Source organism: Erinaceus europaeus, chromosome 9 (assembly GCF_950295315.1).
Source record: "Erinaceus europaeus chromosome 9, mEriEur2.1, whole genome shotgun sequence".
In the NCBI taxonomy this organism is placed as follows: domain Eukaryota; kingdom Metazoa; phylum Chordata; class Mammalia; order Eulipotyphla; family Erinaceidae; genus Erinaceus; species Erinaceus europaeus.
The window spans coordinates 47,493,727-47,518,267 of NC_080170.1; the positions used below are offsets into that span (position 1 = coordinate 47,493,727).

A 24,541-nucleotide genomic window follows, 5' to 3' on the forward strand; every position below is an offset into this window, starting at 1 on the left:
GAGAGATGAAAGCTGAAATCGCTGAGCTAAGAAGGCAACTAGCTGAACAAGCTAAAACAGTATCAGAGCAGGGCAACAAAATAGATGAACTCCAGAAAGCAGTAGAGGGCAGAGAGAATAGAATCAATGAGGCTGAAGACAGAATTAGCAAGATTGAGGATGAATTAGAGACAACTAAAAAAGAAGTAAGAGATCTCAAAAAGAGATTAAGAGATGCTGAAAACAACAACAGAGTCCTATGGGATGACTTCAAAAGAAACAATATACGCATTATTGGCTTACCAGAGGAAGAAAGAGAAGGGGAGGAAGAAAGCATTCTCCAGGCCATAATAGCTGAAAATTTCTCTAGTCTAGACAACACCAAAGACATAAAGATTCAAGAAGCCCAGAGGGTCCCAAACAGAATTAACCCAGACCTAAAGACACCAAGACATGTCATACTTAGATTGGAAAGGAATAAGGATAAAGAAAGGATCCTCAAGGCTGCAAGAGAAAAACAAAGAGACACCTACAAAGGAAAACCCATAAGATTAGCAGCAGACTTCTCCATACAAACACTACAGGCCAGAAGAGAATGGCAAGATATCTATCGAGTGCTCAATGAGAAAGGCTTTCAGCCAAGAATACTATATCCTGCTAGATTGTCATTCAGACTAGATGGAAGCATCAAAACCTTCTCAGACAAGCAACAGTTGAAGGAAGCAACCATCACCAAGCCTGCCCTGAAAGAAGTTCTGAAAGGTCTCCTATAAACAACCAGACCACCACAAATAGGACATATATCAAAACACTCTAAAACTCTACAAGAATGGCGTTAAAATATCTTCAATCTTTGATATTAATAAATGTCAATGGCCTGAATTCACCTATTAAAAGACACAGAGTAGGAAGATGGATCAGAAAACACAACCCAACAATATGTTGTCTACAGGAAACTCACCTAACGCAACAAGACAAACACAGACTTAAAGTGAAAGGTTGGAAAACTATCATACAAGCCAATGGCCCACAAAAAAGGGCAGGAACAGCTATTCTCATATCTGACATGATAGACTTGAAAATAGATAAGATTAAAAAAGATAGGAATGGACACTACTTAATGCTCAGAGGATCAGTCAATCAAGAGGACTTAACAATTATTAATATCTATGCACCCAATGAGAAGCCATCTAAATACATCAAACTTCTACTGAAAGAGCTACAGCAATATATTAACAGTAACACAATCATAGTAGGGCACTTCAACACCCCACTATCTCAACTTGACAGATCATCCAGGAAGAAAATCAGTAAAGACATAAGGGAGCTAAATGAAGAGATAGATAAACTAGAACTATTGGACATTTTCAGAGTCATTCATCCCAAAAAACTGGAATACACATTTTACTCAAATCCACATGGATCATTCTCAAGGATAGACCATATGTTAGGCCACAAAGACAGCATAAGCCTATTCAAGAGCACTGAAATCATCCCAAGCATCTTCTCAGACCACAGTGGAATTAAACTAACACTTAACAATCAACAAAAGATTAGTAACAGTGCCAAAATGTGGAAGCTCAACAGTACACTTCTTAACAACTTCTGGGTCAAAGAGGAAATCAAGGAAGAAATCAAAATGTTTCGAGAGTTCAATGAAAATGAAGACACAAGCTATCAAAATATTTGGGACACAGCTAAAGCAGTCCTAAGAGGGAAGTTCATAGCTATACAAGCACACATTAGGAAACAAGAAAAGGCACAAATAAACAGCCTGATTGCACATCTTAAAGACCTAGAAGAAGAACAACAAAGGAATCCTAAAGCAACCAGAAGGACAGAAATTACTAAAGTTAGGGCAGAAATAAATAACATTGAGAATAGGAAAGCCATACAAAAGATCAATGAAAGTAAATGTTGGTTCTTAGAAAGAGTAAATAAAATCAACAAACCTTTAGCCAGACTCACAAAACAAAAAAGGGAGAAGACCCAAATAAATCGGATAGTAAATGAAAGAGGAGAAATCACAACAGACACTGCAGAAATTCAACATATCATGCGAGGCTTCTATGAACAACTATATGCCACCAAGCTAGAGAACCTGGAAGAAATGAATGATTTCCTAGATACCTACCAACTTCCAAAACTAAGTAAAGAGGAAGTGGATAACATGAACAGGCCCATCACAGCTAATGAAATTGAAACAGTTATCAAAAATCTTCCCAAAAATAAAAGTCCTGGACCAGATGGTTTTACAAATGAATTCTACAAAACTTTCAAAGAAGAACTAATACCTCTACTTTTAAAAGTCTTCCAGAAGATTGAAGACACTGGAATACTCCCTGCCAGCTTCTATGAAGCCAACATCACCCTGATACCAAAAGCAGACAGGGACACAACCAAAAAAGAAAACTACAGACCAATATCTCTGATGAACATAGATGCGAAAATATTGAACAAAATTCTAGCCAACCGGATACAGCAGTATATCAAAAAAATTGTTCATCATGACCAAGTGGGGTTTATTCCAGGCATGCAAGGTTGGTTTAATATACGTAAATCAATCAATGTGATCCACCACATCAACAAAAGCAAGACCAAAAACCACATGGTCATATCAGTAGATGCAGAGAAAGCCTTTGACAAAATACAACATCCCTTTATGATCAAAACACTACAAAAAATAGGAATAGATGGAAAATTCCTGAAGATAGTGGAGTCTATATATAGCAAACCTATAGCCAACATCATACTCAATGGTGAAAAACTGGAAGCATTTCCCCTCAGATCAGGTACTAGACAGGGCTGCCCACTATCACCATTACTATTCAACATAGTGTTGGAAGTTCTTGCCATAGCAATCAGGCAGGAGCAAGGAATTAAAGGCATACAGATTGGAAGAGAAGAAGTCAAACTCTCCTTATTTGCAGATGACATGATAGTATACATGGAAAAACCTAAGGAATCCAGCAAGAAGCTTTTGGAAATCATCAGGCAATACAGTAATGTGTCAGGCTATAAAATTAACATTCAAAAGTCAGTGGCATTCCTCTATGCAAACACTAAGTTAGAAGAAATTGAAATCCAGAAATCAGTTCCTTTTTCTATAGCAACAAAAACTATAAAATATCTAGGAGTAAACCTAACCAAAGAAGTGAAAGACTTGTATACTGAAAATTATGAGTCACTACTCAAAGAAATTGAAAAAGACACAAAGAAGTGGAAAGATATTCCATGTTCATGGGTTGGAAGAATTAACATCATCAAAATGAATATATTACCCAGAGCCATCTACAAATTTAATGCTATCCCCATCAAGATCCCAAGCACATTTTTTAGGAGAATAGAAAAAATGTTACAAATGTTTATCTGGAACCAGAAAAGACCTAGAATTGCCAAAACAATCTTGAGAAAAAAGAACAGAACCGGAGGCATCACACTGCCAGATCTCAAACTGTATTATAGGGCCATTGTCATCAAAACTGCTTGGTACTGGAACATGAACAGACACACTGACCAGTGGAATAGAATTGAGAGCCCAGAAATGAGGCCCCACACGTATGGACATCTAATCTTTGACAAAGGGGCTCAGACTATTACATGGGGAAAGCAGAGTCTCTTCAACAAATGGTGTTGGAAACAATGGGTTGAAACATGCAGAAGAATGAAACTGAATCACTGTATTTCACCAAATACAAAAGTAAATTCCAAGTGGATCAAGGACTTGGATGTTAGACCAGAAACTATCAGATACTTAGAGGAAAATATTGGCAGAACTTTTTTCCGCATAAATTTTAAAGATATTTTCAATGAAACGAATCCAATTACAAGGAAGACTAAGGCAAGTATAAACCTATGGGACTACATCAAATTATAAAGCTTCTTCACAGCAAAAGAAACCACTACCCAAATCAAGAGACCCCTCACAGAATGGGAGAAGATCTTTACATGCCATACATCAGATAAGAGTTTAATAACCAACATATATAAAGAGCTTGCCAGACTCAACAACAAGACAACAAATAACCCCATCCAAAAATGGGGGGAGGACTTGGACAGAATATTCACCAAAGAAGAGATCCAAAAGGCCGAGAAACACATGAAAAAATGCTCCAAGTCTCTGATTGTCAGAGAAATGCAAATCAAGACAACAATGAGATATCACTTCACTCCTGTGAGAATGTCATACATCAGAAAAGGTAACAGCAGCAAATGCTGGAGAGGGTGTGGGGTCAAAGGAACCCTCCTGCACTGCTGGTGGGAATGTCAATTGGTCCAACCTCTGTGGAGAACAGTCTGGAGAACTCTCAGAAGGCTAGAAATGGACCTACCCTATGACCCTGCAATTCCCCTCCTGGGGATATATCCTAAGGAACCCAACACATCCATCCAAAAAGATCTGTGTACACATATGTTCTTGGCAGCACAATTTGTAATAGCCAAAACCTGGAAGCAACCCAGGTGTCCAACAACAGATGAGTGGCTGAGCAAGTTGTGGTATATATACACAATGGAATACTACTCAGCTGTAAAAAATGGTGACTTCACTGTTTTCAGCCGATCTTGGATGGACCTTGAAAAAATCATGTTGAGTGAAATAAGTCAGAAACAGAAGGATGAATACGGGATTATCTCACTCTCAGGCCGAAGTTGAAAAACAAGATAAGAAAAGAAAACACAAGTCGAACCTGAAATGGAATTGGAGTATTACACCAAAGTAAAAGACTCTGGGGTGTGTGGGTGGGTGGGGAGAATACAGGTCCATGAAAAATGATGAATTAAATAGTGGGGGTTGTATTGTTAAATGGGAATCTGGGGAATGTTATGCATGTAAAAAAAAAAAAAAAAGAAGTAGAAACGCAAAGCAGAAATTGACTGAGTTTGGAGTATAGCACCAAAGTAAGAAAGCAGAAGTACACTAGAGTTTGCAGTGAGTACCTCCCTAATACTTCCTCTCCACTTTTCCAAGCTTTGGGTCCATGATTGCTCAACAATTTGTTTGGCTTTGTATGTTAACTCTCTTTTCAGTCACCAGGTTCCAGGTGTCATCAGGATGCCGGCCAGACTTCCCTGGATTGAAGACCCCGCCAATATGTCCTGGAGCTCAGCTTCCCCAGAGACCCACCCTACTAGGGAAAGAGAGAGGCAGACTGGGAGTATGGACCGACCAGTCAACGCCCATGTTCAGCGGGGAAGCAATTACAGAAGCCAGACCTTCTACCTTCTGCAACCCACAATGACCCTGGGTCCATGCTCCCAGAGGGATAGAGAATGGGAAAGCTATCGGGGGAGGGGGTGGGATATGGAGATTGGGCGGTGGGAATTGTGTGGAGTTGTACCCCTCCTACCCTATGGTTTTGTTAATTAATCCTTTCTTAAATAAAAAAATTAAAAAAAACAATAAAACAACAAGGGCAACAAAAGGGAATGAATAAATAAATATTAAAAAAAAATCACAAAAAAAAAAAAACGTGTATCTCCATATGTTATCCAGGGTTTTATGCCTATTTGCCTAATAAAAAAAAAAAAAAAAAAAAGGATAATTCCCAAACTCTCATCATTATAATGCAAGCAGGAGATCTGCCCCTATGATCCACCCATCTGTTTTGTGTGGTTTTCCAACTCTATCATTTTTTCCCCCTTTTATATTTTAATAAAGATGTTTTTGGGAAAAAAGAAGTAGAAACGCAAAGCAGAAATTGACTGAGTTTGGAGTATGGCACCAAAGTAAGAAAGCAGAAGTATACTAGAGTTTGCAGTGAGTACCTCCCTAATACTTCCTCTCCACTTTTCCAAGCTTTGGGTCCATGATTGCTCAACAATCTGTTTGGCTTTGTATGTTAACTCTCTTTTCAGTCATCAGGTTCCAGGTGTCATCAGGATGCCGGCCAGACTTCCCTGGATTGAAGACACCACCAATGTGTCCTGGAGCTCAGCTTCCCCAGAGACCCATCCTACTAGGGAAAGAGAGAGGCAGACTGGGAGTATGGACCGACCAGTCAACGCCCATGTTCAGCGAGGAAGCAATTACAGAAGCCAGACCTTCTACCTTCTGCAACCCTCAATGACCCTGGGTCCATGCTCCCAGAGGGATAGAGAATGGGAAAAATATCGGGGGAGGGGGTGGGATATGGAGATTGGGCGGTGGGAATTGTGTGGAGTTGTACCCCTCCTACCCTATGGTTTTGTTAATTAATCCTTTCTTTAATAAAAAAAAATAATAAAAAAAAATAAAATTAATAAAATTAAATTTAAAAAAAAAAAGATGTTTTGGGGGCCAGGAAGTGGAGCACCTGGTAGAGCACACACATTACAGTGCACAAGGACCAGGGTCCAAGTTCCCAGTCCCAACCTTTAAGGGGGAAACTGCATTAGTAATGGAGCAATGCCTCAGGTGTCTCTGCTCCCTTTTACCTCCCCCTCCCCTCTCAATTTCGCACCATCTTTATTCCAGATAAATAAGTAAATAATAAAAATGTTTTTAAAATAAAAATAATTCACAGTGGGCAAGGAGATGATTTACCTGGTAGAGTGTATATTTTGCGTGTATAGGGAACTGGGTTTGAGTGGTTGGCACCCCATGGAAGTACTGTGTAGGCATGAAGGGAAGTTCCATGAGTGGTGGTGGAATGATGCTGTAGGGCTTCTTCCTCCTTCTCCCTTTCCCTCTCCCCCTCTCTCTCTCCTTCTCCCTCTCTCCCTCTCATCTCTTTGTCTGAAACTAAAAAGAAAAAGAAGAAGAGAAAGAGACTACAAGGATCAGTAGAATCACAAAGGGACAAGACGTCAGAGGAAGGGGAGAAAAAAATCCACATGGTGTGGCACAAAAACAATCACTCTTTTTTCCAAAATTCCTTCCAATTATAGGCTTAAAAAAAAACTTTAGAGCTCCTACAGGAGAGTATTAATTTATTCTAATTCTATAAACATCAATATCCAACAAACATCAAGGAAAGGAACATAAACTTCTTTGGATTCTAGAGCTTTAACCTGGAAAGTTTATTGCTTTTATATCTCTAAAATTTTCCTTTATTTTAATTGAGAAAAAAAAACATAGTACCAAAAAATAAAAAACGGCACTTTTATAAGCTGACTTGCATTTTCTTATTGGCAGCAAAATGCTACTCTGTTTTTAAATGAATTTTCCAGTTTCAAAAGAGAAAATCTGTATTGCATTTGGAATTTTGTTTAGATGTGTGTGTGTGTGTGTGCATGTGTGTGTTTGAGCACACAAGACAGTACATGCATAAGATATACAAGCTTTTTGTTTGTTTAACTTCATTTACTTATTTGATAAAACACAGAAAAATTGAGAGGGTGTTGTTAAAATTTTCGGAGGCTCTTGCCGGCCTGGCTTGCTTCACGGCGGGTAACAGACGCGGAGACAACGGCTGGGCAGGGAAGCTGTATTTCTTTATTCAGGAACAACAATTCATAAACTAAGACAAACTAATCACCAAACAGAACTCTGCTGCCTCTTTGCGGCGGCACAAGCACTCTCCCTTACTCTCGAACTCAGGAACCAACCGTCTCTTACTCTGGAACTCAGGAACCCAGGAACTCTGTCTCTCTGGCACTCTCTCTTACTCGCGAAACCCTGAAACTCTCGAACTCAGGAACTCAGGAACTCTGTCACTCTCGAACTCAGGAACCCTCTCCCTTACTCTCGAACTCAGGAACTCTCCCTTAATCTCGAACTCTCGTACTGGGGAACCCTCTGAAACTCTGGCACACTGGAACTCTCTCTTACTCTGTAACCCTGAAACTCTCGAACTCAATAACTGGGCCCCATTTGTTGTTAAAATTTTTGGAGGCTCTGGCCGGGCTGGCTTGCTTCACGGCGGGCAACAGAGACGCGGAGACAACGGCTGGGCAGGGAAGCTGTATTTCTTTATTCAGGAACAACGATTCATAAACTAAGACAAACTAATCACCAAACAGAACTCTGCTGTCTCTTTGCGGCGGCACAAACACTCTCTCTTACTCTTGAACTCAGGAACTCTCCAACTCTGGCACTCTGGAACTCTCGTACTGGGGAACCCTCTGAAACTCTGGCACACTGGAACTCTCTCTTACTCTGTAACCCAGAAACTCTCGAACTCAGGAACTCAGGAACCCTTCCAGTTTGGCACTGTCGAACTCTTGGACTCAGGAACTCAGGAACCCTCCCTCGGGGTTCCTTGGGGCGGGGCCAAGCAGGCCCGCGAAATTAATTGGACTGATCCAATTCTCTTGGTGGGGGAGGGCTAGAACAAACCAATGCAAAGCATACGACAAGAGGGAGAGCAGACAAAAAGGGGAAATGAGACAGACACCTGCAGCCCTGCTCTACCACTCATGAAGCTTCCCCCCAGAGCAGGTGGGGAATGGGGTCTTGAACTTGGATCCTTATACATAGTAATACATGTACTTAGCCAGGTATACTACTACCCAATCCCCAAATTCATAACTATGAGAATTTTACTCATGTCCAATATTTTACTTTTATCAGACTATAGCAGATTGTGTTCTTTTGTTCTTTTATCCTCTTTTCCATTATTCTTTGATTTTTTTTTCACTTCCAACTCCCTTTACCAGTCCAAAATGCAAATAATTAGATGTACCTTTTTTCTTAGAATGGTGTTACCTAGCTTCATTAATTAAAAAAATTTTTTTTTCTGATTAAGAAATTCACCACCATAATTCACACTGCACATCTTGTAAAAATGTTCACAGTATATTCTTTTTAATAGAGTTAGAAAATACTATTACAAATCGAGCTCCTGCCATTGCACTTTTAAACTGGGGACCTGGCTCAGATCTTCCCAAAGATTATAAAAGCAGTTAGTGGGGAGTCGGCAGTAGCGCAGCGGGTTAAGCGCACGTGGCACAAACTGCAGGGACCTGCATTAGGATCCCAGTTCGAGCCCCGGCTCCCCACCTGCAGAGGAGTCGCTTCACAGGTGGTGAAGCAGGTCTACACCTTTCTCTCCACCTCTCTGTCTTCCCCTCCTCTCTCCATTTCTCTCTGTCCTATCTAACAACAATGACAACAATAATAACTACAACAACAATAAAGACAACAAGGGCAACAAAAGGAAAATAAAATAAATTTTTTTTAATTTAAAAAAAAAGAAAAAGCAGTTAGTAACACATAGCAAGTGTAAACAAAGTGACCTTTAAGTAGAAATCACTACTATTTTAGAGCACAGGACTTCCATTTTCCATGTCAGGTCTCACCAGAACTGAGCAGGGTTTTATTCTCTTGCATCAAAATAAATAAATAAATCTTTTTTAAAAGATTATTATTGTCATATTCGGAATTACTAAAGCACCCTTAATGATGTGGTCCTCTTGAGGCAATATCCACAGGTGGGGGAAAAAAGAAAGAAATGTTGCATTAAATGCTGTCCTGGGTTCAAGCCCCCAGTCCCCCACCTGCAGGAGGAAAGCTTTGCAAATGGTAAAGCAGAGCTGCAGGTGTCTATCTCTCTCTCTCTCTCTCTGTCACCCCCTTCCCTCTTGATTTCTGGCTGTCTCTATCCAATAAGCAAATAAAGATTTAAAAATTATTTTAAGAAATAACAAGTACAGGAGAAAGTGTTCATGTCTCAGATTCATGTGTTTTCAATAACTCTAAGAAACTCTTGGTGGTGCACTTGGTTGAGCGCACATGTTACAGTGCACAAGGACTGGGTTCGAGCCCCCAGTCCCCACCTGCAGGGGGAAAGCTTTGTGAGTGGGGAAGTAGGTCTGCAGGTGTCTGTCTGTCTCTCTCCCTCTTTATCTCCTCTCCTCCTCTCAACTTCTGGCTGTCTTTATCCAATAAATAAATAAAGATAATTTAAAAAACTTTAAAAAGAAAGAAACTCTTAATTCACAAAAGCTTCATTTTTTTATAAGTGGAAGAGAAAGTAATTCAATATTTTTTAATTAATTTGTTGGTTTATTTAGTGAGACCAGAATATCACTCTGACATATGCTATGTTGGAGATACTCTAGCAATTCTTAAGCTCTACCAACATGCCACTCCCTCAGCTGCAATTCACAGAACTGTTTATGAATTTGTAAAATTAGACTTGAAACTTCATAAAGAATGTGATATTTTGGGCCAGGTGTTGGTGCACCCAGTTAAGCGCATATGTTGCCAAGCCTAAAGATCAGCTTCGGGCCCATGTTCCCCACCTGCAGGGTGTCCACAAGTGGTAAAACAGTTCTTCAGGTACCTAATTTTCTCTCCCTTTATCTCCTCATCCTCTCTCAATTTCTCTCTACCCTATTAATAAAAATTAGAAAGAAAGAAAGAAAAAGGAAAAAATGATCGCCAGGAGCAATGGATGCCTAGTGCTGGACCTGAACCCCACTGATAACCCTGGTGGCAATTTTAAAAATTAAATAAATAAATAAATGTAATATCACCACAGATTCAGTATCCATCCACAAAGACTTAATGTTATAGAACATAATTTTTCCACTAGAAACTCCCACTCTGCTACCATTTTCCTAATGTTAAACTCATGCAAGCTTTAACAGTGGTTTGGGATATTTGAGGGCATTTTTAAAATTCAAAATATAGTATGATCAATACATTTTTGGCTCCTTTACATGGGCTGTCTCCTTCTGTCTCCCATCTTTGCTGTTCCCACCTGGGAAGCAATTTCTCAGTCTGGAGATTCCATGCATTTCTACAAATGAGAAAACTGACACAAATGCTAGTGATGCTGGAAGGGAATTTCCTTTTTTTCTTTTTTTTTTTTATTATAATTTTTACTTATAAAATGGAAACACTGACAAGACCACAGGATAAGAGGGGTACAATTCCACACAATTCCCACCACCAGAACTCCATATCCCATCTGGAAGGGAAGTTTTCTAAGAAAGCTTTCTTTCCCTTGAAAAGGAGAGCAGAGGGGAAAGATGCAGGCACCTCCCCTTTTTCTTTTGGAGTCTGCAGCATCCTCACATGATGCCTGAACCTGCCATTTTAATCTTGACCTGCAGGAGGGAAGCGAGTGTATTTATAAAATGTAAGGATGGGGGAGGGACATCGAGGAATAATAACTAGCCATCTTTACCCCACCAACTCAAAGAAGATTCAGCATCTCATGGGAAATGGGTGTGGCAAGACCATGGCCGGGGTTAGGGGTACACAGTCTACCGCAGACCACCTAGAACTGCTGGGGATCGCCTCCCAGAGGCTATCACATCCTGGTAGCACTCCAACAGAGCTTCAGGCTTCTTCTCTAGGCTTGCTTTCCTCCTGCTGGTCAATATTAAAATGGCAGGTTCAGGTATCATGTGAGGATGCTGTGAACTCCAAAAGAAGAAGGGGAGGTGCTTGCATCTTTTTCCTCTGCTCTCCTTTTCAAGGGAAAGAAAGCTTTCTTGGAAACTTCCCTTCCAGCATCACTGGTCAGATGACAGCAATCACATGCCTTCTGCAGTCACTGGCAAAAACCTGCCCAGCAGGAGCCAAAAGGGAGCTGGGAACTCCTGAACAGAGGGTGACAACTCCACTGTTCCCATTAGTTTTCCTTTTTGTTGATAGAGGGTGGTAGACACACACACACACACACACACAAACACAGAGAGAGAGAGAGAGAGAGAGAGAGAGAGGGACCTGCAGCACCATTCCACTATGAAGCTTCTCTCCTCCCCCTGCAAGGTGAGAACTTGAACCCAGCCCATTCCTCACACAAGGTAATGTGTGCACTCTACCAGGTGAGCCACAGCCCAATCCCACTACAGTTCACTTTTAGGTATACTAAATGTCTAAAACATAGGTTTTTTTTAAAAAAAAAAAAGTGCTTTAAATTTGTCCCTGATAACAAGATTGTCTTCCCCCACTAAAGGAAAACTCTGTAGGTCAAGATCAAAAGCGCCGCTGAAGACTACTGGGCACCACTAGTCTTTATTTACTGACAGAAACATCAATGGAAGTGACAAAGTATCTCCTACAAGCAATCCGAAGAAAGAAAGAAAGAAAGAAAGAAAGAAAGAAAGAAAGAAAGAAAGGGAGGAAGGATATTGTGCTGCAAGAAACATGTATGGAGATTTCAAAACTAGCATCTTGAGAAAAAAAAGTAACTCCTTACCACTGATATCCTGTTAGCCAGAGATTTACTAGATTCTAAGAAATCCTGTACTTTCTAAACACCCACATGATTAAGATCACTATTAACACAAAGTTTTGAGGCACACAAATCACTCAGCAGCTGCTCATATTGTGTCTAAAAGTGAATGCTGCTTCAGGATCATTAGCAAACTAGAAGCACTGTGGTTTATAACACATACAAGATTAAGCTAGGGGCCGGGTGGTGGCGCACCTGGTTAAGCGCATGTATTACAATGCACAAGGACCCAGGTTTGAGCCCCCAGTCCCCATCTGCAGGGGGAAAGTTTTATGAGTGGTGAAGCAGGGCTACAAGTGTCTCTCTGCCTCTCTCCCTCTCTAACACTCCCTTCCCTCTTGATTTCTGGCTATCTCTACCCAATAAAGATCATTTAAAATTTTTTTTTAATTAAGCTAACAAAATCCACTCCAAATGTACGGACTAGTTATTCTCCATATGTTAAGAAAGTTTGTCAAGCTTAAAGGAAAAGCATTGACTCCAATACATAAGTTTTTGAATGTATACTGTCACACTGGCAGCCACCTTATGAGAAACAAGCCACAATATGGTGCTTAAACTTGTCGGTCATATTTTCATGGGTCTTTTTCTACAATTAAATTCAAGGCTTAGAATATTTATGGGATAAGGAATGGGCAAAGGGGGACGGGGTGGTGGTGACCAGGTTAAATGCATGTAGTACAAAGCTCAAGGAGCCCAGTTCAAATCGCCAACTCCCCACCTGCAAGGGGAGGGGGGTCTCTTCACAAGCAGTGAAGGAGGTGTCTATCTCCCTCTCTATCTTCCCCTCCTCTCTTAGTTTCTCTCTATCCTATACAAAAAAAAATGAAGAAAAAAAAAAGGACACACGCACAATAGATTCACAATACAGGCAACGAGCCCCAGCGATAACCCTGGAGGTAAAAAAAAAAAAAGGAAAAGAAAAAAAGAAAGGAAAGGAAAAAGGAATGGGCAAAGTAATGAAGATGTTATTCTGGTTTTTCTTTGGAGTCCTGAAGCTTCGAAACCAGCAGGAAATCACAGCCCTGTGAACTTCATGTGCTCATGCACTAACAATTCACAACACCATCCATTTTTCCAATGCTCTTTTCTCTTTTGGCAAGACCAGCAGTCCCATGAGGCAATACCTCATTTTCTCTGGAGGGATTCTCACTTTAACTCTTCTCCTCCCCCTACACTGAATACCTGGAAAGTGTCCTTCCGGAAACAGAATGGAGAGAATCAAACAAGACGAAGGAAGGTAATTGCCACACAAAGTGCAATGCTTTCAAAATGAGAAGGCGACCCAGTCCCCTGACACAGGAGCACAAAACACACATTGGATGCAACAACTGCTATATCCATGAGGTATTCTTCAAGCTAGTTAGCCTTTCCCATTGCTAGACTTCAAGGGACCTCTGGAGGTGGCTGGGATTCCACTTTAGTTACGCCACACACATCATTTTTCTAACAACCAAATGTTCTCCCCCCATGCTCCACTACAAGGTTCTGTCAATCCTCTACACCCAGGGAAAGCAAATTAATAAGGCAGAGCCAAGTTTAGTGTAACCCCAATAGTGATATAAATAAGACATGTGTGTCTCTTTCCCTTTTTAAGTAAGCAACAGCTAAGTGATATTGGCCTAGCTTTGCCCTTGATCTTATGGGCTTTTGATGCTCTGTTCTCAGAAAGAGAGAGCAGGAATCTGGAAAATCAATTCCCCTGCTCTTGAGTGCCTTGATTCCATATCCTCCTTAAATTGTTTTCAGTGTTGTGGGGACTGAAAACAAACGGGACAAAAACAGAAAGAAAAAAAAAGTTTTCCTCTTAGGAAAAGGATGGGGGGGGGGCAGAACTAGGTATCAGGGAGAACTCAGTCTGATTTTTCACAGACTTAGAACCTAAACTTCAATCTCTAGTTTAAAAGGTGTATCTGATGCCAGAGAAACACTAAAGTCACGAGATAACCAACTGTTAGGTAGTGGTTTGAGACAGAGGAAGGCCAGTTTCGACCAAGAGATAAAGAGTCATGATTTCCTGCAGTTTCAGTTCAGTTGGGTTTTTTGTTTTCTTCTGTCTCTTACTCTTAACTGAGTCACTGCAACTCTGAAAGTCTCCCTCAAATGAGTTTCTCCCCATGCCTGAATATAGCCAGGTTACAAAACACAACAGCGTTCTTCTTTTGCCCCCTTCTCTTGCTCTCGGAGACAGAAGGGGGACATGACCTGGGTGGGGAATGACACCCTCCTCTCTGAGCCATGAAACCAGTCACAGAGAGACCAGCAGGTCAGCATCATCACAAATAAATTCTGCCCCAGGGACTGGGAAGCCCCCAGGAAATCTCTAGAAAGGAGGGAAGTTCCCCGCAGTTTTTTGCATGGCAAGTTCAGAAGCTACTCAAGTTCAGAGTCAAAGAATGAAGGGCCCCCACCCTGGGTCTGCACCTGCCTCTCAGAGGCGGTCCGGAGCGCCTTGCCAAGCATCTCAAAGGGTGGCACCCCCAAAGCAGTCCCTGCAGTACTGTCTCCCCCACCCCACCCCACCTACACACACACCAAGCGAGATGTGAGGATGACAGCTGCTCCCCGGAACCCCGCGGGCTGCAGGCACCACTGTGATCCAGTTCGTACGCCCCCGATCCCGGCCCAGAATCAAGGGTTCGAAGCTCAGCAGGAGTGCCTACCTCGGATGTAGGCACACTTGCCCTCGTCCAGCTGGCTGGAGGCCGAGCCCCCCATGGCGCGGGATGCTGGGCGGTGGCACAGGAGACGCGGCTCGGAAGGCTCGGGCTGCTAGTTCCCGGAGTGGCTGGGACCACACTCTGCAATTAGAAGGGAACTTCCTCTGAGAGGCACCGCCTTCTGGAGCGCCTCCTCCTGCGGTGGGGGTGGGGGGGCAGGTTCCGCCCTAGCCTTGCTGGTGTACTCCTAAGTGGGTGCGGCAGGTCTGGAAAGACTTCCCGCTTGGTGTCTTTGCCCACTTTTGAGAGCTTTTCACAGTCAATGGTTCAGGACAAGAAACACCTGGGCGGTGGGGGGATGGAGGAGTGCAGTTTCCCTGAGGAATGAGCTGGAACCTTCTCCACTCTACACCTAGGAGGTAGGATCCAGGGGCCTTTATCTCTGCAAAACTCACTATCTTTATTTGTCTATCCCATTATCTCTCTCCCTTTTCCCTCCCTCTCTGCAAAGGTCTCCAGAGTCTCCAGCCAACTGATTAGAATACCAATTCTCGATTAGGGCAAGAGACCCGCACATTTTAATGGCCCTTTTGGTCACTACCAGCACATGCCATCATCCAGGGCCCTAGTCAGGAAATCCTGGGATTCCCACATACACGTGATGGGCCTAGACCTCTAACAGATCCTTCTCTCCACCATCACTGATCATCTCCATCAGGAACAACATCATAAACCCTCTTGTGGGCCTCTCCAAGACCTTGCCCTCAATGGAAAGCAAGTGGTAGAAACTGCCCCACTCTCTGAAGGGAGGCTGGGTCAACATACTCTGCCACTCAAGAAAGACTGGCCTGAAATGAGTGCAGCCTAGAATGTTCCTAGATATGACCATGGAATGTGAGCTCAGACTGACAGGGATGCAGAGTTTACACAGGCTCCTGTGCTGAATATGAATAGCCATGAACCCAAGGTCAGATCAGTGGGGTTTATAATTAATGATTTTATTATACTTTTCCCATATTTGGAGTTACTATCTTCCCTGATCCAGCTTTCTAGTCCTGTTCCCAATTCTGACACCATCTTCCTAGACAATACTTTTAGCCCACCTGCATGTTAGCTGTCAGGCTAAGTCAAAAATTAGTAAAGTCATGGGCCCTTTGGGATAGACCTAAAATAGACTTCCTAGCTTCTTCCTACACCAAGACCCTTAGCTCCATCTGCTCTATTCTTACCTTTAGGTTCCTGATTATTAAACAATTTGTCCTGCTTTATATTTTAATGCTGTATCATACACAACATCACCATATTGTATGTCCTTTGTCATTATTTGTATATAGCTGTGCCACTGGTTGCTTCTGTTCTCCCTGGTCTAAGCTTTTAAGAGAGTCAACATATCAAAGACTCAGCCTATGTATTAAAAAGACTCAGTCTGTGATTTAAAAAGTTTGAGACATTCAATCAATTTTTCCCCTCTCATATTAATTAAATAGTGATTTATCTGACTACAAATTGATAGGAGTGTACATAAACACCATCCCCACCACCAAAAGACTGTATCCCATCCCATCGCCTCCCATGAAGCTGAACATCCACCCTCACCCTCAACCCAGGGTTTTTACTTTGGTGCCCTACTCCCTGCCTTTTTATTTTTTTCTTTAAAGTCAAGCATCTTTGACTGTATGTTCTCTGAGTATCAAAAATGCCTGGTAGAGCACCTGGTATGTGGTAGGTACTCAGCAGGATAAATGAATGAATGAAACAGAAAATATTCCAATCTGAATAAAGAGCATCTCCAGATAACCGCTTAATGGTGGAAAAGTGATTCAAGGAACCGGGTGGTGTCACACCTGGTTGAGCACACATGTTGCAATGCATAAGGACGTAGATTTGAGTCCCCTGACTCCCACCTGCAGGGGAAAAGCTTTCCAAGTGGTAAAGCAGGGCTGCAGGTGTCTCTCTGTCTCTCTCCCTCTCTATCAACCTCTTCCCTCTTGGTTTCTGGTTGTCTCTAGCCAATAAATAAATAAATAAAGATAATTTAAAATTTTAAAAAACAACTTTAAAGAAAAGTGGTTCAATTCTTTCCTCGATTTTCTTGTTGGCTCTTAGAATTAAGTACATCTCAGAGTAGCAGTTCTGTTCACTATGCAAGCTGGCTTAATTCTGCTTCAGAAGATGATTATTGTTACTAAAGAAAACAAATTAAGATTGCCCACACCAGGGTAGTTGTGGCTTATCACTTCTAATTCAGGAACAATGAGAAAAGGCTGGGTATTCCAGTCTCCCAATCTCTGCACATCTGTAGCATTCATAGATGGAACAAGGTACAGAAAAGGATTTGGATGCTGGAATAATATTAGGTTTTGTTACAAGAGAGCTACAATTTTGAATTCTAATCTGCTTAATAGTTATGTGACCTATTCAAATTGTTTAATTTACCTGTCTTAGTTTCATCATCTGTTAAGTGGACTGAGAAGCAATTAATTTATAGACTACTGTCAAAATTGATATTGACCAGTGGAGCCAGGAAATTACCGTGGTAGAGAGGGTAGATGCATGGGACCTTGTGTTTGAGCACCACATGGGGACACCAGATGAGCTCCATGGTTGGTGGAACAGTATTATGGTCTCTCCTCTGCCCCCTCCTCTCTCTAATGATATTTAAAAAAAAAAAAAAAGAAAAAAAGTTGGGCTGGAGGACCAGAAACTTAACTCACTTGCTTTGCCAGTTAAATACTGTCCCCACGGCAATGAAGGAAGCTTCAGTGCTGTACTTCCTTTTTTACTCCCTCCCTGTTTCTCTCCCTATCTCTATTTTAAAAAAAAAGAGATAGAGAGTTAGGGACACCACTCAGTATGTGTGAGGAACTTTATTTCATTCCCCAGTGCCACAAAAAAAAAAAAAATTACCAGGTCTATGAAGCACTTGACATATTCCCAAGAACCCCTGTAAAGTGTTTGGTAGGTGGAAGTTAGATTAGTTACTACTAATAAGGACAAGGATGATTCAGAAAGGGATTTTCTGGAGAATGTGGAATTTTAACTGGGCCTTGAAAATTATCCATGTTACATTAAGAAGGAACTGTTACTCCCTTTATATTTCTTAAACAAATAAAGCTCTTTTCCCCTACAACCAGTTTACAGAAAAAGATTAAAGAATTCATTATTTTAGTCATTGTATTTAATATTTGCAAATCCTATGTGGGCTTCACTTTATTAATCACACTAAAACAAGTCTCCATGCAATTCTAGAACTTTATGAACCAGATTCAACTTAATAGGATTTAAAACAGCTAGTTTAGAACATTTCCTATGTCAGTTGCTGTATTCTGTAAGTGCGTTTTGTATTAAAATGCCCTTGGGAGTCGGGCTGTAGCACAGCAGGTTAAGCGCAGGTGGCACAAAGCACAAGGACCGGCATAAGGATCCCGGTTCGAACCCCGGCTCCCCACCTGCAGGGGAGTCGCTTCACAGGCGGTGAAGCAGGTCTGCAGGTGTCTATCTTTCTCTCCTCCTCTCTGTCTTCCCCTCCTCTCTCCATTTCTCTCTGTCCTATCCAACAACGACAACAACAATAATAACTACAACAATAAAACAACAAGGGCAACAAAAGGGAATAAATAAAATAAATATTTTAAAAAATGCCCTTAAGATCACTTAGTTTGGATAAATATAACATACTGAAATGCTTATTTTAAGCATCTTAATTGAGATATAATTAACACCAGAAAATTCACTCATTCAGACTATTTCAATTTCTTTACTATTTTTACAGAGCTGAGACTTCAAACGCCCATGATCTCAGTATTCCCAAACTTGAGTTTTTCATTCAAAGAGAGTAAAAAAAGAGACAGAGAGAGAGAGAGAAACAGGACCAGAGCTTCCCCCCATGCTGTGATACTCTCATGTGCTATACCTGGCACTTGAACCTGGGCTGTGAACATGGCAAGCTACATGCCCTATCAGGTGAGCTATCTCAGGCCCCTAGATGATGTGTTTTTGAAAGAACAGGTCACTTAACTAGACAGTTATATGGACCTTTGGTCTGGCATGTTCTCGTTTGCATTAGTGATGTTTGTCTAGTTGAGCATTTAGCTGATCCAAGCAGGGTTAGTCTTAAACTTCTCTGCATGTCTCTAAGAACCTTGTACCTCCCTGTAAAATAGGAATAGGCACTTTGTAACCACTCAGCTGCTTGGTGAGTATGTACACTGGCAAAGTTAGATCAGTTACCTGATTTATTTTATTTTATTTTATTTGCCCCCAGGGTTATCACTGTGGCTCAGTGCCCAAACTATGAATCCACTGCTATTGGCAGCCTTTTTTTTTTTTCTGTTTTATTGGATAGGACAGAGAGAAATTGAGAGAGATGGGGAGATAAGAGAGGGAGAGAGATAGATACCAGCATACCTGCTTTACCGCTTGTGAAGCAAGTCCTCTTGCCCAGGGGCTCAGACCAGAATCCTTGCTCAGGTAGATGCAATTCATACTATGTGCACTTAACCCATTGCACCACTGCCTGACCCTTCTTGATTTTTATCTTCACAAAAAATGCATTGAGGTGAGCACTACTGTCATCATTTCATGAGGAAGCAGAAGTTACAGAATTTAAAGAATTTTTCTGAGGTCACCTATTATTTGGGCTTACCTGTCACCACAATCCACCTCTTTAATGTTACTTCTTTTTCTCTTAAACCCTTCTTTTGCTTCTATTTATAATTCAAATGCTTTTGCTTCAGAAGAATTAGAAACTACAGAAAAAAAACAAAAAGAAAAAAGAGGAGAATCCACCTAAATTCCAACACCAGTATCTCTGACTTCAATTTCCAGTTTGATAGACATTCCTATAGATTCACAAGTAGTTATAAATATATGTGCAATTTACATGAATTCTTTTTTATTTATATGAATTATTTCATAAATTACCATTTATAATCATATATGAACTTCTATATGACTATTTATCAAAGTGAGATGATGCATTCTATTCTATTATCTATATTGCAATTTTCCATTTGTATTATTTCCATTTACATAAAATATCTAAATTAAGGTCAGTGGTATTGCCTCATGTAAATGTAACTAAATTCACCCAGCTACCATGCCTGCTTACTGACTCAATCACACTGTACATTTTCATTTAGTTTATTGTTTTATGACTCAATCATTAATATTATTTCTTCTAGTGTTTGTCAACTTGAAAGTTAAAATAGGTATCAGCTTTCATTTTGTAATTTTGAAGTTCTCAATGAGAAAGGTTGTGCTCCTTTGTGAAGTGACTGTTCTTTATTCTGTTTGTCTACTGATTTCCCATCTTTATTAATTTGGAGGGAGCCGAGCAGTGGTGCACCTGGTTAAGCTCACATAGTGCTATGTGGAAGGACCTGCACAGGTTCAAGCCCCTGCAGGGGATGCTTCACAGGTAGTGAAGCAGGTCTGCAGGTGTCTATCTTTCTTTCTCCCTATTTCCCCCTCCCCTCTCAATTTTTCTCTGTTCTATCGAATAAAATAGAAAAAAAGGGGGGGGGGTAGGTAACACAATGGTTATGCAAAGAGACTCTCATGCCTGAGGCTCCAGATGGCCGGCCAAGTTCAATCCCTTGCCCCACCATAAGCCAGAATTGAGCAGTTCTTTGGTTAAATAAATAAATAAATAAACAAGTAAAAAAAGAGAAAAAGGGGGGGGGTGTCCTGGTGGTGGTGCACCTGGTTGAGCATACATGTTACAATGCATAGGGACCCAGGTTCAAGCCCCTGGTCCCCACCTGCAGGGGAAAAGCTTTGCAAGTAGTGAAGCAGCGCTGCAAGTGTCTCTATCTCTCTCCCTCTCTATCACCCACTTCCCTCTTGATTTCTGGCTATCTCTATCCAATAAATAAGTAAAGATAATACAAATAAATAAATGAAACTTTTTAAAAACTGGCTGCCAGGGGGGTCAGTGGTGGCGCAGTGGGTTAAGCGCACGTGGCACAAAGTGCAAGGACCGTAAGGATCCCCGTTCGATCCCCCAGCCCCCCACCTGCCCCACAGGCGGTGAAACAGGTGTCTATCTTTCTCTCCCCCTCTCTGTCTTCCCCTCCTCTCTCCATTTCTCTCTGTCCTATCCAACAAGGAACAACATCAACAATGGTAATAATGATAACCACAACGAGGCTACAACAAGAAGGGCAACAAAAAAAGGGGGGGGGAAATGGCCTCCAGGAGCAGTGGATTCATGGTGCAGGCGCTGAGGCCAGCAATAACCCTGGAGGAAAAAAAAAATGGCTGGCAGGAGTGGTGGAATCACAGTGCCAACACTGAGCTCCTGTGATAACCCTGGAGGCAAAAATAATAATGATAATGATAATAATAAATAATTTGGAAGTACTTTTTATGTATTCACAGTACTGACCTTTTACTGCTACATATATGGCAAATTAAACACATGTCCTTATTAAATATATTTCCCTGGGATTCTTTATTGAGTAATTTCCTTTAAAATATAAAATCAATTACTGTTTTCTCTAGTATACTCAACTTTCTTTATAAGCCTTTTTCCTTTTTTTCTTTTTTCTTCCCTTCTCTCTCTCTTTCTCTTATTCTGGTTTGTGGTGGTGCTCAGGATTAAACCTGACGACCTCAGAGCCTCAGGCATGAAAATCTTTTGCATTAGGGCACCAAAGTAAAAACCCTGGGGTGAGGGTAAGGGTGGACATTCGGCTTCCTGGGGCGGTGGGGGGTGTGGGGGTAGGTGGGTGGGATGGGACACAGTCTTTTGGTGGTGGGAATGGTGTTTATGTACACTCCTATTAATATGTAGTCATATAAATCACTATTTAATTAATATATGAGAGGGGAAAATTGATTGTATGTCTCAATCTTTTTAAAGCACACTGAATCTTTTTAATACACAGGCTGAGTCTCTGATATGTTGACTCTCTCATAAGCCTAGTCCAGGGAGATCAGAAGCAACTGGTGGCACAACTATATACAAGATGTTGGGTATTATACAGCAAGTCATAACAAAGGGACTTTTCAAAGTTAACCCAATTACCAAATAATGTGATGATAACAATAACTATCCATTGTCTTCTTGAACCCTAAGACAGCAGGAACCTCACATTACCACTATAGAGCCTATATTTCCCCCAGTCATGGAACCTTAGGGGTGGGGCACACTTTCCTGCATGCTACTCTCAATTCATACCAAATAATACTGCATCTGCTGATCCCAACCTAATCAACGCAACGAATGCCACCTCAGCGTGCTTCACTTCAGACTGTGTCCAGAGACTTCAGGTGTGGAATGACAACCCTTCAGCTTCATTACTCGGGTGAGACCTTTCCTTTCACAGTATTCTCTAATTCCATTCCACTTCCTAACAAAGTCCCAAAACCTAGATATAGACCAGGTCCCGTGAGATAGAGCATATGTTTACACGTATCCATAAACTAGGGAAAAATATATACCTCAAAGCAAAAGTACACAATAGTCTGCAGTGAGTACCCCCCAACACTTCATCTGCACTATTCCAGCCTTCACGTCCATAGTTGTTCAACAATTTGTTTGGCTTTGTATGTTAACTCTCTTTTCAGCCACCAGGTTCCAGATGCCAGCATGATGCTGACCAGATTTCCCTGGACAAAGGACCCCACCAATGTGTCCTGGAGCTCCACTTTCCCAGAGCCCCACCCTACTAGGCAAAGAGAGAGAGGCAGACAGGGAGTATGGATCGACCAGGCAATGCCCATGTTCAGCGGGGAAGCAATTACAGAAGCCAGACCTTCCACCTTCTGCAACCCACAATGACCTTGGGTCCATACTCCCAGAGGGATAAAGAATGGGAAAGCTATCAGGGGAGGGGATGGGATACAGAGATCTGGTGGTGGGAATTGTGTGGAGTTGTACCCCTCCTATCCTACAGTTTTGTTAATGTCTCCTTTTTTAAATTAATTAATTAATTAAAAAAAGAAAATACTTTGCATAACTGATAACGCTATTTCCCCTAGCCACTTTCCAACACAATTTCTAAAGAATGTCTAACCTTATCAAGAATATCCAGACATTGTTGCACACAGCATTTTATACAAAAATAAACAACTGAAAACTATCTTATGAACTGATTTGTATGTTTATATTTATTTTTTTATATATTTATTTATTTTCCCTTTTGTTGCCCTTGTTTTTTATTGTTGTTGTAGTTATTGTTGTCGTTATTGATGTCGCCGTCGTTAGATAGAACAGAGAGTAATGGAGAGAGGAGGGGAAGACAGAGAGGGGAAGAGAAAGATTGACACCTGCAGACCTGCTTCCCTGCCTGTGAAGCAACTCCCCTGCAGGTGGGGAGCCGGGGGCTGGAACCGGGATCCTTATGCTGGTCCTTGCGCTATTTTTTTCATTTTTATGAGATAGAGACCACAGGACTAGTCAGCTCTGGCATGTGTGATACTGAGAACTAAACCTGGGACCGACCTTAGGCATGCAAGTCCTACACTGTACCCACAGAGCTATCTCCCCAGCCCTGACTTTTTTTTAAATCAACTTCCTTCATAAGACTGGCTGCTTCATAAGATTGCTGGAAAGAGGATATATAGTCTTATCTTTATTAGGAGTACAATCTTTAGAAGTGCCAGTCCTCATTCTGAGATCAACATACCTCCTGATTTGGGGAAATCGCTTACTTTTTTTTTTTTTTTTTTTTTACTCCAGGGTTATTGCTGGGGCTTGGTGCCTGCACTACACAAATCCACTGCTCCTGGAGGCCATTTTTCCCCTTTTGTTGCCCTTGCTGTTTATCACTGTTTTTGTTATTATTGTTGTTATTGCTGTCATTGTTGTTGGATAGGACAGAGAGAAATCAAAAGAGGACAAGAAGACAGAGGGGGGAGAGAAACACACCTGCAGACCTGCTTCACCGCTTGTGTAGTGACCCCCCCCTGCAAGTGGGGAGCCAGGGGCTCAAACCGGGATCCTTACACCGGTCCTTGCGCTTCACACCATATGCACTTAACCCGCTGCGCTACCACCTGGACCCCATCACTTACATTTTCTAAGTCTCATATTTCCTATCTTCAAAAAGGGCATTTAGGGGCCAGGAGGTGGTGCACCCAGTTAAGCACACACACTGCAGTGCACACCGTCCTGGGTTCAAGCCCCTGGTATCCTCCTGCAGGGGGAAAACCTCACAAGTAGTGAGACAGGGATGCAGTGATCCCCTGTCTCTCTGTCTCTCTCTCTCCTTCTCTATCTGCCCTCCCCTCTCAATTGCTCTCTGTCCTATTGAATTAAATAAATAAAGTTAAAAAAATTTTAAACGGGCATTTGTGAAAATTGTATGAGGCTGTACGTGTAGTACACTTGATACACACCAACATGCCTAGTACATATTTAGCACATTCTAAATGAAACTGGAGTAATAAGTAATCAATGAGAAGGTGCTTCAGTAACTGTCTTACTGATGTTAGTTCTTTAGATTCTTCTGCACATTATTGTACTTCTGTCACCTGCAAATCACTCTCTAGGAGACAGGACATGAGGATCAATTTTGAAAAGGGAAAAAAAAGTACCAGTTACATTTTAATTGTATTATTTAAAAGACAACAGGGGATCATGTAGTAGAGTGCACACATTACAGTATACAAGAACCTGGGTTCAAGCCTCAGGTCCACACCTGCAGAAGTGGAGGTTCACAAGTGGTGAAGCAGTGCTGCAGGTCTCTCTCTCTCTCTGTCTCCCTCTCTCCCTCTCTCCCTCCCCCTTTCCTCTCAAATTCTGTCTCTATAAAAAAGAAAAAATAGGGAGTCGGGCAGTAGCAC

At 41.5% G+C, this 24,541-nt stretch overlaps 1 protein-coding gene and 1 long non-coding RNA gene across 2 annotated transcripts in view; one reads left to right on the plus strand and one right to left on the minus strand.

Moving 5' to 3' along the window:
• NIBAN1 (niban apoptosis regulator 1) overlaps positions 1-14,906 on the minus strand; it is a 132,844-nt gene extending 117,938 nt beyond the window's left edge. Inside the window, exon 1 of the mRNA XM_007523828.3 lies at positions 14,753-14,906. Within this exon, the coding sequence (XP_007523890.1) occupies positions 14,753-14,807 (55 nt within the window). The 5' untranslated portion in view covers positions 14,808-14,906. The remainder of the gene's footprint in view (positions 1-14,752) is intronic.
• Positions 14,907-14,966: 60 nt separating this feature from the next.
• On the plus strand, positions 14,967-22,835 carry LOC132540398 (uncharacterized). The gene is made up of 2 exons (XR_009551580.1): positions 14,967-15,168; positions 22,322-22,835. It is a non-coding gene; the product is annotated as an uncharacterized LOC132540398 (long non-coding RNA).
• Positions 22,836-24,541: the final 1,706 nt, after the last annotated feature.